This window comes from Rhinoraja longicauda, chromosome 17 (genome assembly GCF_053455715.1).
Source record: "Rhinoraja longicauda isolate Sanriku21f chromosome 17, sRhiLon1.1, whole genome shotgun sequence".
In the NCBI taxonomy this organism is placed as follows: Eukaryota; Metazoa; Chordata; class Chondrichthyes; order Rajiformes; family Arhynchobatidae; genus Rhinoraja; species Rhinoraja longicauda.
Window position 1 is genome coordinate 19,293,810 of NC_135969.1, and position 13,792 is coordinate 19,307,601.

Here is a 13,792-nt window from a genome sequence, read left to right on the forward strand (position 1 = left end):
GCTTCAAGTTGGCTCAAATGAGGTGGAAAACTAGACAAGAAACAAAGTGTTGGACTAACTCAATGGGTCAGGCAGCATCTTTGGGGAACATGGATAGGTGATGTTTCAGATTGGACCCTTTGAGAAGCTTATAGCATGTTGTATTAACATTTTGTAGTTATCAAAACTGCTTATAATTTTGATGGCCTATTTTAAATGAAACTTTTATTTAACTGTGCTAAGGAGATGATCCCAGCCTGCAAATAAATGCCTTTATCTCTAAAACCATTCCAGTAAATCATAATTTGACATTCTTTTAAAATGCAATACCAGTAATAAAAATAATATAATATATTCCTTTATTCGTCCCACACCGGGGAAATTTACAGTAAACCAGCAGCAAAGTGGATAGCAAGAGATCATTCATTATAAATAAAAGTAAAGACAAGGATAAATTGTCATCCGTTTACTGTGCATTCCTTAACTGTTACTGTTGACTCATCTTCTGGGAGTAGTGCTGGTTGTGCAGTCTCACAGCAGCGGGAAGGAAGGACCTCCTATATCTCTCCTTCACGCACTTGGGGTGAAGGAGTCTGTCACTGAAGGAGCTACTCAGTGCAGTGACAGTGTCCTGCATGGGGTGGGAGTCGTTGTACAGCAACGATGCTAACTTTGCCATCATCCTCCTCTCTCCCACCGCCTGCACTGAGTTGAAGGGGCAACCCAGGACAGAGTTGGCCTTCCTGACCAGCTTGTCAAGTCTCTTCCCTTCCGCCGCTGAGATGCTGCTGCTCCAGCAGACCACTCCATAGAAAATGGCTGATGCAACCACTGTGTTGTAGAAGGTCCTTTGGAGTAATCACTATCCAGTTATTTAAAAAATGGTTTACCATATCGTACCTTACTTTTGCACTCCCGTCTCTATTTATAAAGCCAAGAATGCTATGAGCATGTTTGAATATCTTTAAGAAAGACACAAAATGCTGGTGTACCTCAGCAGGTTAGGAGAACACGGCTAGGCGACGTTTCAGGTTGGAACCCTTCTTCAGACTTCAGGAGGTTTTTTGACAGGCAGATTGATGGACAAAAGCCAGGGATGAATAGACAAGTGTTAACCTGAAAAGGATAAAGAAATTTAAATAACTTTACCGAATGGTCCTTTATCTTAGTAATAACAAGGAACTGCAGATGCTGGTATGTACCAAACACAATTCACAACCTTTCTACGCTTGAGTATCACAATTCGCAATTCTTCATCCTTTTCTTTAAATTCCACAATATCGTACGATTACTCAAGTTTACATCGGTTTCTTTAGCTCTGGTTTTTGCCCAGCAATCTGCCTATCAAATAACCCCCTCACCTGTGTTCACCTATTACTGGCCAAGCTCTGTCCTCTCTCTGCTTTCTTCCTGCCCCCCACCCTACAATCTGTCTGAAGAACCTATCCATGTTCTCCAGAGATGTTGCCTGACCCACTGAGTTACTCCAGCACTTTGGTGTCCTGTATCTTTGTGAGAAACCGACAAGGTTTCTGTCAGTGAACCTCCAGATCACTGTTCCTGCATCCACTTTTGCCGCACGATTTGTACTGTTTCTCCTCATTTCACCACCTTGTTTGCTTCATTAATTCTTTTTAATGTTTTCCCATTTCTGCTGTCTGTCCTCCTGAAATGTGTGTGGATGTTTATTTAACGATCTATGTTTTAACGTGAAAATTAATTTTGATTCACACCATCGAGATGTAACTATATTTTTGGTTTTGTTTCCATAGGCCGCCTCGACATTGAAGTGGAAAATGTGGAAGATTTTAAAATCTTAGCAAAGCAGTGCAAGTTAGAAGATCTTATCAGTGAAGTGGAAAGCAAATGCAAGAAAGTGTATGAATTTGGTGAGTTCTTGCAGCCCTCGTAACCTACCTATCTGAATTTCTAAAAACAAAATACAGACACTCCCCGACTTAAGCAATAGGTGACATGTCAACTTGCACTTACATAAGGAATTATATTCTCCATCCCTAGTGCAATAAAGGCTGATTATAATTTCCACAACACTGTACGATCACTCAAGTTTACATTGGAAACAAGCTGGCAATGGCTGCATGCCACAGAAAGTACTCCTGACGCCACTGAGACAGTTAATACTCTCTGACTTATTTCCGGCAGGGGATGGGTGTGGTGATTCCCACTTGCGTGAAATCTGACTTGCATAAGGGTTCACGGAATGTAACCGTTACGTAAGTTGGGGAGTGCCTGTACATAAGTTCCTTTGGTCATAGTTTCCTCGGTTACACAACCATAAGAAAAAAAGTGTTGTTCTTCCACAGTTTCAGTATCTCCTAAAGTACGTTACTGATCACGAAGAACCTTTATTGCGTAGCAGACACAAGGAACTGCAGAACAGCATCTGTTCTGCAGTTCCGTCGCCTACATCGCCTATCCATGTCCTCTGGAGATGCTGCCTGACCAGCTGAGTTACTCCAACACTTCTGTGGGGTTTTTTGTGTTGTGGACACAAGGAACAACAGATACTTGTTCTGCAGTTCTTTACGTCTACTACACAATAAAAGGTATTTGTGAACTGCAACGTACTTTGGGAGATCCTGACACTGGAAGTACAAACCTTTTTTCTTCAGGTTCTGTAAACTAGGAAACTATGACCAAAGGCACTCCCTGATTTACATAACGGCTATGATATGAGACTTTGTCTTTGTCCTGAGACCTTGTGTCCTTTTTTTATTGTGTCGTCACTGATGTGTGGTGAGGGAAGTGTGGAAGCTAACTTGCAGACAGTATTATCCTTTACCTGATCAGATACACTGTGATGTTGATTTGAGGTGCTGGCCAAGGTACTGGGGTGATTCCCTGCTCATCATGGTTTGCAGACATTATATAGGTTCACACAGGTATGGAAGCAATAAAGGTGATGAATAAAGACCGGAGACACAAGGAACTTTAAAGGATAGACACAAAATGTTGGAGTAATTCAGTGGGACAGGCAGCATCACTGGAGAGAAGAAATAGGTGATGTTTTGGGAGAAGGACCAGTTGAGTCAGTTCAGCATTTTGTGTTTATCTTTGTTGTAAACCAGTATCTCTAGTTATTTCCTACACAAGGAACTTTAAATGCTGGTTGACAAAAAAAGACACAAATTGCTGGAGTAACTCAGCAGGTCAGGCAGCATATCCGGAGAACATGGATAGGTGACATTTCAGGTCGGGACCCATCCTCAGACTCCATTGATGTGGTTGGATTTGGAAGCCAACTCATCAGTGTAAATGTAAATCAGAAGCTGGTGGTTCAAGTCCTATTTCGAAAATCCAGTTTAACATGCTACGGTAGTATTTGTTGTACTTCGTGGTCCGGTACCTGTTGTACCTTTAGTGACTCTGGACGGACCACAAGTACACGTGTATAAAAGGTTACAATGCTGGAGCTCAACTCCAGGCTGTTTATTCCATGGTCATCTGGATCCAGAATGACCACCCAATCACACCAACCTCTTATATACGCATTCCTGCACATGCAAACAAAGTAGTCCTTGGGATACACAAAGTAGTCCCAGCAATATCACAACATCCCCTTGTCTTATAAAAGAAATATATATATATATATATATGTAACAACAAACTCTAAACACAAACGTTTTTTTGAAACACCATAAAACATTAACAAATATTAACGGTAACATGCAGGTTTCTTACTGGCACGTCCCGAGCGTGTCACATAATCCCCATCATCATTACGGGCCGGTCGTTCCTCCCCTTCACATTGGGTCTCAGCCCCATCGTTGTCTGGGGGGACACAATGGGGACCAACCCCTGGCTTCTCCAGTGGAAGATCTCTCAACTGCACTCGATTCCTCCTGAACCGATTTCCATTCGGCGTCTCAATAATGTAAGACCTTGACTGGGGTTCGTCGCAGACCGATCTCACTTCTGCTGGAACCCAGACCTGATTCGCTTTATCCAGAACCCGGACCTTCTGTCCAGCGTGCAATGGCAACAAGTCATGTCTCTTGACCGAACTGTCAAACTGTGCCTTCATATTCTGCTTACGCTCCTCAAGTCGCTCAAAGGTCCGCTGCCCTTCGTATGCCTTGTTCATGTCAAGGTTCGTGGGGAGAGGCGTCCGAATCTGTCTTCCAAACATCATCTCCGCCGGTGACGGTAACTTGGAATCAATCGGTGTAGTGCGCAAGTTGAGTAAAGCTGCTGCTACACTCTGTCCCGTTGCCAAGGACTTCTTGATAACAGACTTCACCGTTCGTACCATGCGCTCAACCAGCCCATTCGACTGAGGGTACCTAGGCGAGGACGTTGTATGGGTGATTCCCCGTTGCTTGCACATGGACTGGAAAGCTTCACCCACAAATTGTGGACCATTGTCGGAGATGATCTCCGTCGGTGCTCCCAGCAGACCAAACATTGCAGTCACCATATTAGCAACCATGGCACTCGTGGTGCTAGTCAGTCGGTTCACCACCGGAAACTTGGAATGGTAATCCACCATGACAAGATATTGAACCTTGTCAAGTTCAAACATGTCCATTGCTATTTTGGTCCAAGGTGTGACTGGTATCTCATGTGGCATGAGTGTTTCCCTCATTTGCTCTGGCATGTGCATCTGGCACGGACTACACCTTCGGACAAGGTCATCAATGTGTTGGTTCATGTTGGGCGAATAGACCATTTGTCTCGCTAGAAGTCTCGTCTTCTCAATGCCTTGGTGGCCAACATGAAGTTGCTGCAAGACATCCTGTCTCATCGACTCAGGAATGACCACTTGCCGTCCTTTGAAAATGACCCCATTTGACATGCCCAACTCATCTCGAAAAGGCCAGTAGGGCCGCAGGTCGGTAGGTATCTCCTGTAGGGTCGCCGGCCATCCGGAATGGACATACTGCATAACCCTATGCAGTATAGGGTCACGACAAGTTTCTGTCTGCAGCTCCACCCTTTTGAGTATGCCGAAGTGTATCAAGTCGACATCTAGTGTGTCCTTGATGTTGTCGAAGAAGATGCTCTCTACATGTACATCGAGATCTATGCTCTCTGTCTTCTCCGGATTGGGCAGCCTGCTGAGAGTGTCAGCAATGATCATCTCAGCCCCAGGTCTGTGCTCTATGGTGAAGTTGTATCCTTGCACCTTGATGAGCAACCGCTGCAGTCGGGGTGGGGCACTTGTGAGTGGTTTGCCGCAGATAGTGACAAGAGGCTTGTGATCAGTCAACACCTTAAAATCCCGCCCAAATAGGTACGTATGAAACCTTGTGATGCCAAAAACCAAGGCACGGGTCTCGCGTTCAATATTGGAGTAGTTGGACTGGCATGAAGACAGTGCCTTCGAAGCGTACGCAACAGGCCGTCCTTCCTGCGAAAGGCATGCTCCCACTCCTTTCATTGACGCATCTACCTCAAGGGTGACAGGAGCATCAGGGCGATAGTACTGGAGGACAGATTCCTCCTGTATGCAGCTCTTCAGGTTACAGAACGCCGTTTGGTGGTCTTCTTGCCACAAGAATGGGACATCTTTCTTCAGCAAATCCCTCAAAATGGCGACCAGGTCAGCATACTTTGGGATGTATGGCGATAAAAAATTCATCATCCCCAGGAACCGTTGTAAATCTTCCTTATCTTGTAGTGTTGGCATCTTATGAATGTCCTGCACCTTACCAAGATCTGGCCGAATACCTGTGTCTGAATACATTGTCCCGAAGAAGTTGATGGAGTTAGCCTTCACTACGCACTTAGCACTGTTGAAAGCTAGTCCTTCCCGGGACGCTGCCTCTAACAGCTTCCTTAGATTATAATCATGTTCTTGCGCTGTGGATCCCACTATGACAATATCATCCGCAATGCAGACACATCCAGGAACCTGTTCTATGATCGTGTCCATACGCTGCTGGAATATATCCTGACTCACCGACAAACCGAAAGGCAACCTCCTGTAGCAATACCTGCCAAAAAGCGTGCGGTACATGGTAAGTTCCTGGCTAGCCTCATCAAGTCGGACAGACCAATAACCCGCTTTAGCATCGAGTTTGGAGAACAATTTCCCATTGGCAAAAGCCGGATTGATCTCCTCAAGTGTCTGGATCTTGTGTGGGCAACATTTGAGACTTGCATTCAAACGCTTCGGGTCTAGGCATACCCTGATTGACCCATCCTTCTTAACGGAGGTGGTTATTGAATTGCACCAGTCCGTATGGTGAGTCACCTTTCGGATGACTCCATCATCCTCCATCTTGCCCAACTCAGCCCGCAACTTGTCTTTGAGATGGATACTACATTTCCTTGGCGCATCAATGTGTGGTGTGGCCCCCTCCTTGAGATGAAGGGTGGCTGGCCCCTTGAAGTTGCCAATCCGATCAAACTGATTAGGCCACCTCTTCATTAGGTCCCCCACCGAGTTGAAACTGTCTTGCTCCTTCTGAGCGTCTGATGGGTGCTCCTCTGTTCCCATAGCATGTATCGTGACAACCTGAAGTTGCTTAATACCTGGGAGGTCTATGACAGCGGATCCTGCCACGTCTACCACGAAAAACCCCTGAGGACACCACATCGACCCCTGGTATCGGCACGAAACAGATATAGTTCCAACACACACGATTTCCGTCCCATTATATGCTGTCAGACGGACTTTGCATGGTCGTAGGTGCTGCTTGTATTTGTCATTTGGATACATGTCTCGTATGATCCGAAGGGGAAGGGTATTTCCTCCAGCCCCGGTGTCTATCTTCACCTTCAGTCGATGTTGCCCCTTCATTGACGGGCATTTGATGTTCAACACCGCAAACGCCTCATCACCTATTGGAGGCATCCTGTCCATGCCTGAAATGGTGATATTATGGAAATACATATCCGATCCTTCCTCTTGACTGTCACAGCACGATGCATCATCGTCATGGGACTGCTGCTGCACCTCGTCAACTCGCTTGTATTTGCCCCTGGACCATTTAGATGGGCGCACAGGATCCACTTTATACCTACAGCATTTTGCCCAATGCCCTTTCTTGCCACACTTCTTGCATGTGTCGCGATACGCCGGGCATTGCCTGGGCTTATGAAACAAATCACAGTAGCCACAAGGGTTTTGTCTCTCATCCTGCGACTTCTGTTTCGTCGACCCTCGTGTCTTGACAGCATCAATATGGCTAGACCCGGGCTCTAAATTTGCAATGCACTGTCTGCCCGCTGCAATGGCCTCATACTGCCTGCCTAACGTAAGCACCTCTGGAATGGTGTGACCTGCAGGCTTCTGTAGAAGCTCTCGCTGTAGACCTTCATGGGGCGTGGACGTGATTACCAACTCCATGACTCTGTCAGTGAGTTCCTGCTCAGTGAAATCACACTGGAGACTTTTTTCGCGACACCGGGTCACAAACTGAGCAAGCAACTCCCCCGGCTTCTGGCGATACCGCATCAACTCCAACCTGTGGACCCTGAAATTTACCTTCGTCCTCAGCTGGTCCTCAAAAAATGCCCATATGCACTCCGGTTTGCTCCGATCCTCCACACTCAGACCTGACGCATTCAAACGACGAAGTCATTCCACTCCCAAAGCGATTTTTATCTTCGTGGCCTGCTTAGATTCCGATGCGATTTCTAAGTCTTCCAGGCACAGTTGCAACCTCTCCTTGAACAGGGAGAACTCATTGGGGATGTCCAGCACTTGCCAGTTCATTTCAGGTAACCGAGACATGTTATTTGCACTATATGGCGGAAACACGGTAACTTGAACAATTACAAACAAAACCAAAACAACCGTATCACAGGACCCCAACCCTTGCTATCAGCAAATCTATAGAACTATATGCACTCACAGAAATAAACATACATATACCATAGTATCAAATGCAAACAGTAATCTTTCAGTATTACATACAGATAATCACACAAAGCAATGTCCAAATCTTCCCTTCAAGAACCAGACTGCCCGTGTAGATCAGCGTAGCGTAGGCTCTAGATGGGTGAAGGTCGCTGCTCCACCGCGATGATCTGCCTCGCAACGATGGGCCCGCAACGATGGGCTCGCAACGATGGGCTCGCAACGATGGGCCCGCAACGATGGGCCCGCATCGATGGGCTCACAACGATGCAGCTCCCAGCTGCTGTAACCGCGGTGCGATTGGGCCTCGGCTGCGGTGCGCGTTGGCCCCACCCACAGGTGCTCCCGGCCGCTGCCGCTCAGTCGACGCGTGCTGCCGCTGCCTCGGGCCCAGGGCCTTCCCGACTCACCGGTCGCCGCGCCTGGGTAAGGATGCAGTGCCTCGGCCTTACCGGTCGTCGCGCCTCCGTGGGTGGTCGGTCCCTCCGGTCGCCGAACTCCCCCGCGATGTCGGGTCTCACCGGACTCTGCACTCCCCCGCGATGTCGGGTCTCACCGGTCCCTGTCGGTGACGGTGTCGTCGTCGGTGTGGGCTTTCACACACCTCCCTCAGCAGCTTGCAACGTCCCGTCGGCAGCTCAGCGCTGACTATAGATCAGGTAAGTGCACATACACGGTTGGCCCTGTCGAGAGGCAATCCAGCGTCCCGTACGAGCTGGAAACTACTTTTTATTTCTGTTTCTTCCCCCTAGGGCACTAGTTTAATTATTTACGTAGTATAATTTTCACCAAAAAAAAATCATCATTTAAAAAAAATCTTGTTTTTTGTTGTTGTTTTTGTAATGACTTGTGAACCTTTTCCGCTTGGGTTTCTCTTTACCTTTCTAGGCAAATCACCAAACCGCTGCCACCATGTTGTACTTCGTGGTCCGGTACCTGTTGTACCTTTAGTGACTCTGGACGGACCACAAGTACACGTGTATAAAAGGTTACAATGCTGGAGCTCAACTCCAGGCTGTTTTTTCCGTGGTCATCTGGATCCAGAGTGACCACCCAATCACACCAACCTCTTATATACGCATTCCTGCACATGCAAACAAAGTAGTCCTTGGGATACACAAAGTAGTCCCAGCAATATCACAACAGTATTGAGAGTTGTTGCACTCTTGAAGGTGTTATCTTTCAAGTAAAGACACTAAACCAAGGTCCTGTGAATTCTCTCTGATCAGTATAAACAATCTTATAATTTTAAACAAGAGCAGGGCAGTTAGTCCCAGTGCCCTGGTATTTATCCACACCAAACATCACTAATAGAAATTAACTAGTTATTAGCACAGTGCAGTTTAAGAGATGCTATATGCTTGTGCTGTGTTTCCTTCATTAGTAGTGTGATTCTTCCTCTAATTCATTGCTTTGAAATGAATGTGAACTGCAGTCTAAAAATAAAAGTGAGAAAAGACAACTTTTTGATTAAGAATCAAAAGTGTTTATTGTTATATATACCAAAATGGAGCAATGAAGCGACATCACAGGCCTGTCAACACAGTACTCCTAGAAAGCATAATAAAAACAAACAAAACAAGTCATTAAATAATAATGAACAATATCAATGCAGAACAAAACAAGGGCAACCAAAACACTTTGCAGTTTGGAGTTTCGTTGGTATTTGTAGTGTCCAATAGCCTGATGGTTGTTGAGAAGAAGCTGGAGGTTACGGTTTTCAGGTTCGTGTCCCTTATTGCCAATGGCGTGAGTTAAATGAAAACGTGGCTAGGATGGTGTGGATCCTTGATGCTGGCTGCCTTTTTGAGGCAATATTGAAAATCATGAGTTTTTGATAAAATAGAGAGAGAGAGAGAGAGAGAGAGACGCACATAATTAAATGAAGGAAGGATCAATTATCAGGTAATGGGTTATTGTTGCGGATTTTCCTCCTGCTTGAGAAAAATAAGACTCGGGCACAGAGGAGGCTCTCTTCACCAGTATTTATTAGCGTGGTATCACGGGGAACTCAGCTCTCTAATGCGAGGTGGCTACAGCTCCGAAGTAGCAAAGAATCTAAGGCTTTTTATACAGGTAGTTCCCATAATTCATCTGGTAAAATCTAACCCGATATCAAGATACAAAACGTGTCAGTGAGCAAATTCCTTAAGTAAATTTAAACACAGGATACGGTTACATCTGGGACTAGATAAGAACAACACTCACTTCTTCACACAAACATTGTGACCATTTGTTAAGCAATAAGGAAGACGACCATTTGTTAAGCAATTCAGCCAGATGACCATTTGCTAAGCAATTAAGCAAGACAGTCTCCTAAACAAGACACTCACCAGGATTAACCCTTTCACGGCTGAATTTCTTCCACAGTTATGGTATTGATAAAAGGGAAATGTGCGTGTACAAAGCTGGTAGATCTGCTTCGTCACAGCGCCAGAGACCAGAGATAATGGGAAGGATAGTACCCGTGATGGATGGGGTAGCATTCACCACTTGTAAGCTTCTTCGTTCCTGGGAATTTTAGTTGTCGAACCAGTCAATATTCCCTCTACTGCACACCTGTAGAAGTTCAAGAGAGTATTCATTGACATACCGAACATCGATCTTCTAAGGAAGTAGAGGCGTTGATGGGCTTTCTTTATGATTGAAAGATTTGATGGTGCAGCTGTTGGGTTTATGTTTTTTTTAATGCAGTCTCTACAAAGCCTGGGACTTGGGTAAAAATTCTGACTTTGGAACCTGATGACAATTGCAGGCTACAAGATGACATGGCCATGCTCGCAGACTGTGCCCTGCCAGCTGAACTGAGGGTAAGGTCCGGTTTTAATAGAATAATATCGTTTGTAAAGGATCTCAATATTTTTGAAATCATTTTCTTCTTCCACCTGGAAAGTTAATGAAAGATAAAATGTCAATATTGAAAATCATGAGCTTTTTGATAAAGTAGAGAGAGTGAACGAGACATCATTAAATGAAGGAAGGATCAATTATCAGGGGTACGAGCTTACAGTATTGATGAGGGAAAATATATGTGGATAAAGGGTGGATAAAGGGCGGATCAGTGGCACAGTATCAGTATTTATAATTGTATCAGTTTTACAATAGTAACATTTGGAGTACACAGACTGAAAGGATGGTGAATTTTTTTTAACTGATCTGTTTTTTAATGAAGATACAAGGAACTGCAGATGTTGATTTACAAAAAAAGGCACAGTGCTGGAGTTACTCAGTGGGTCAGACAGCATCCCTGGAGAACGGCGATAGGTGATGTTTTGAGTCGGGACTCTTCTTCGGGCTGATTGTAGTAGGGTGGAGAATGCTGGAAGAGAGGTGGAGTGGGACAAACCCTGGCAAGTGATAGGTGGGTACAGGTGAGGGGGTTTTGAATGGTAGAAGTTTGGACAAAGGCCAGAGGTGAAAAGACAAAGGCGTCCATGAATTTTACAGTAAGTGCGGGGTTGAAGTTGTAATAATGAGAAAAATATACAGTTTGGATCATATACTTTGCAATTCACCTACTTATCCCCACTTGCTCTCCAACCATCCCTGGCCAACTTTAGATCAGGTTAATGGGTGCACAGAACAAGACTTGCAATATTTCTTCTCACAGTGATGACAATTCCATAAACAGTTCTGTGTAGATAAACTCTGCGAAATCTTGAAGTAATGACACAGTAGGCAGCGATACAGATGCTGCCTTACAGTGCCAGAGACCTGCATTTGATCCAGACTATGGGTGCTGTCTGTGCAGCTTGGATTTTCTCCGGGTGTTCCGTTTCCTCCCACACTCTAAAGACACACAGATGTGTAAGTTAATTGGCTTCTGTAAATTGTCAATTGTACCTAGTGCGTACGGTAGTTCTAGTGTACGGGGTGATAGATGGTGGGCCAAAGGGCCTGTTTCCGCAGTATTTTTAAACTAAACTAATGAAAGGTGTTCTGCAATGCAAGTCTTTATTTTTTATCAATAATCTAGTAAATATAAATTCAAATGTCCATACCAAATTTTAATATAGTATTTTATTTTATAAAATGTGTAAGCAGAGCTGAAAGAAAATAAGTTATCAGATGGTGTCATAGAACCATAGAGTCACATAACGTGGAAACGGGCCCTTTGGCTCAACTTACCCGAACTGACCAACATGTCCCATCTACACGAGTCCCTTCTGCCTGCGTTTGGCCAATATCCCATGTACCTTTCTAATTGTTTCTTAAATGTTGCAAAGTCCCTGCCTCAACTACGTCCTCTGGCAGCTCGTTCCATACACCCATCACCCTTTGTGTGAAAATGTTACCCTTCAGAATCCTATTGAATCTTTCCCCCTTCACCTTAAACCTATGTCCTCTGGTTCCCGATTCCTCTGCTCTGGGCAAGAGACTGTACGTCTACCCGGTCTATTCCTCTCTAAATTTAAACAGTGGGTAAATCCCAGCTGATCCACTGTTAATCATTTTGGAGACAGGAACCTGTAGGTCCTGTAGTATTTGCTGGTTCTGTGTGCATGTATAACTCCATTTCCACACCACTGTAGCTGACAGTATTGCTCTTTGAACTAGTCAGAAAGGCACTCAGTTGCAGAAAAGTGTGATGGCTTTAGGGTTCTTTACGGTTTTCTGTGGTTAAACTGTACGCTTGTTATAATCCTGAGGCTGGCGTTCTAAGCTCACAAACAGTGTACCTATGCAGCTTTAATTATTCATGGTGGAGGGCCACTGTTAGTTACTGAGTAAGGGGGTAAATCCTGTGATTCATTAATAATAATAATAATTAATAATAATAATAATAATTAATAATAATAATAATTTTGAATAAGACCAGTGCGATTTTTGGATGTAAAAAAAAGTGCTGATGCTAATAAACATAGGTGTCACCTGGCTGAAAAACAAAATAACTACCTTTTTAGAGGTGTCAGTGTGTTGTACACACAAAAAAAGCACTGTAAAACATTAGAAGGGTGGGTTATTTGCTTTCTTCTAGTCAGGGAGCTGCCTCTTTTTATATAAAAACAAAAGTGCTGGAGGAACTTGATAGGTCAGGCCCTCTCACAGTGAAGGGAATGGACCGACAAAGTTTTGGGTCGAAAGCCTTCTTCAGACTGATGAAAACTTTGGGGTCCCAACCCGAAATGTCCATTCCCTCCTCAGATTTTGCCAGACGTGCTGAGTTCCTCCAGCACTTTGTGTTGTACTAATGGTCCCAGCATTTGCAGTTCCTTGTGTGTGTGTCTCTCTCTCTCTCTCTCTGTGCCCCTTTATTATTTATTCCCCTGGATTGAAATGATCTGAGTTACAGGAATTTGACTTTACGCATATTCTCCCATTCATTTGTAAAGTATATTTTGAGCTAGTAACAAGAATAATAAGATGTTTTGTGGTGCTTGTTAATAACTGGGTACAGTACATAACCCATTATATAACCCATTAGTTTGATTATGGATAGTAATAGGGTGATTATTCAATGAAAGAAAAGAATTATAGCGCGTGTAGGTCAAGCGATACGATATGGGTTGCTGTACAAAGCGGGTGTTCTAATTTGCAGCAGAATTAGCTCATGGACATTTCTCCGGGATGAACTGTTACATAACCCAGGGACAAAACATGTATCTCTGTTTCTCAATAACCTATTTCTGCTCTTTCTCTCCCAGGTTGGTTTTGGTGAGCTGCCTTTTGACAGTACAGACAACTTTAGCAATTACCCGGATCTGAGTTTCAGAGTAGAAGGCTACATCTTCCTTTGTCACAAGGTCTGTATGTTAGTGCCTATTTTAAATACAGTATAGTACAAAGACAGGCCCTTCAGCTCACCGAGTTCATGCTGGCCATCAACCACCCATTTACTCTCATCTGACATTAATCCATTGTCAGAGTGAGGCCCAGCACAAATTGGAGGAACAGCACCTCATATTTCGCTTGGGTAGCTTACACCCCAGCGGTATGAACATTGACTTCTCTAACTTCAAATAGCCCTTGCTTTCCCTCTCTTTC

At 44.5% G+C, this 13,792-nt stretch overlaps 1 protein-coding gene across 4 annotated transcripts in view; it reads left to right on the forward strand.

Moving 5' to 3' along the window:
• abtb1 (ankyrin repeat and BTB (POZ) domain containing 1) overlaps positions 1-13,792 on the forward strand; it is a 56,020-nt gene that overhangs the window by 26,188 nt on the left and 16,040 nt on the right. For all 4 annotated transcript variants that reach the window (XM_078414237.1, XM_078414239.1, XM_078414240.1 and 1 more), the window contains 3 exons: positions 1,752-1,868; positions 10,502-10,617; positions 13,453-13,551. In XM_078414237.1, coding sequence (XP_078270363.1) covers positions 1,752-1,868; positions 10,502-10,617; positions 13,453-13,551 — 332 coding nt within the window. The remainder of the gene's footprint in view (positions 1-1,751; positions 1,869-10,501; positions 10,618-13,452; positions 13,552-13,792) is intronic.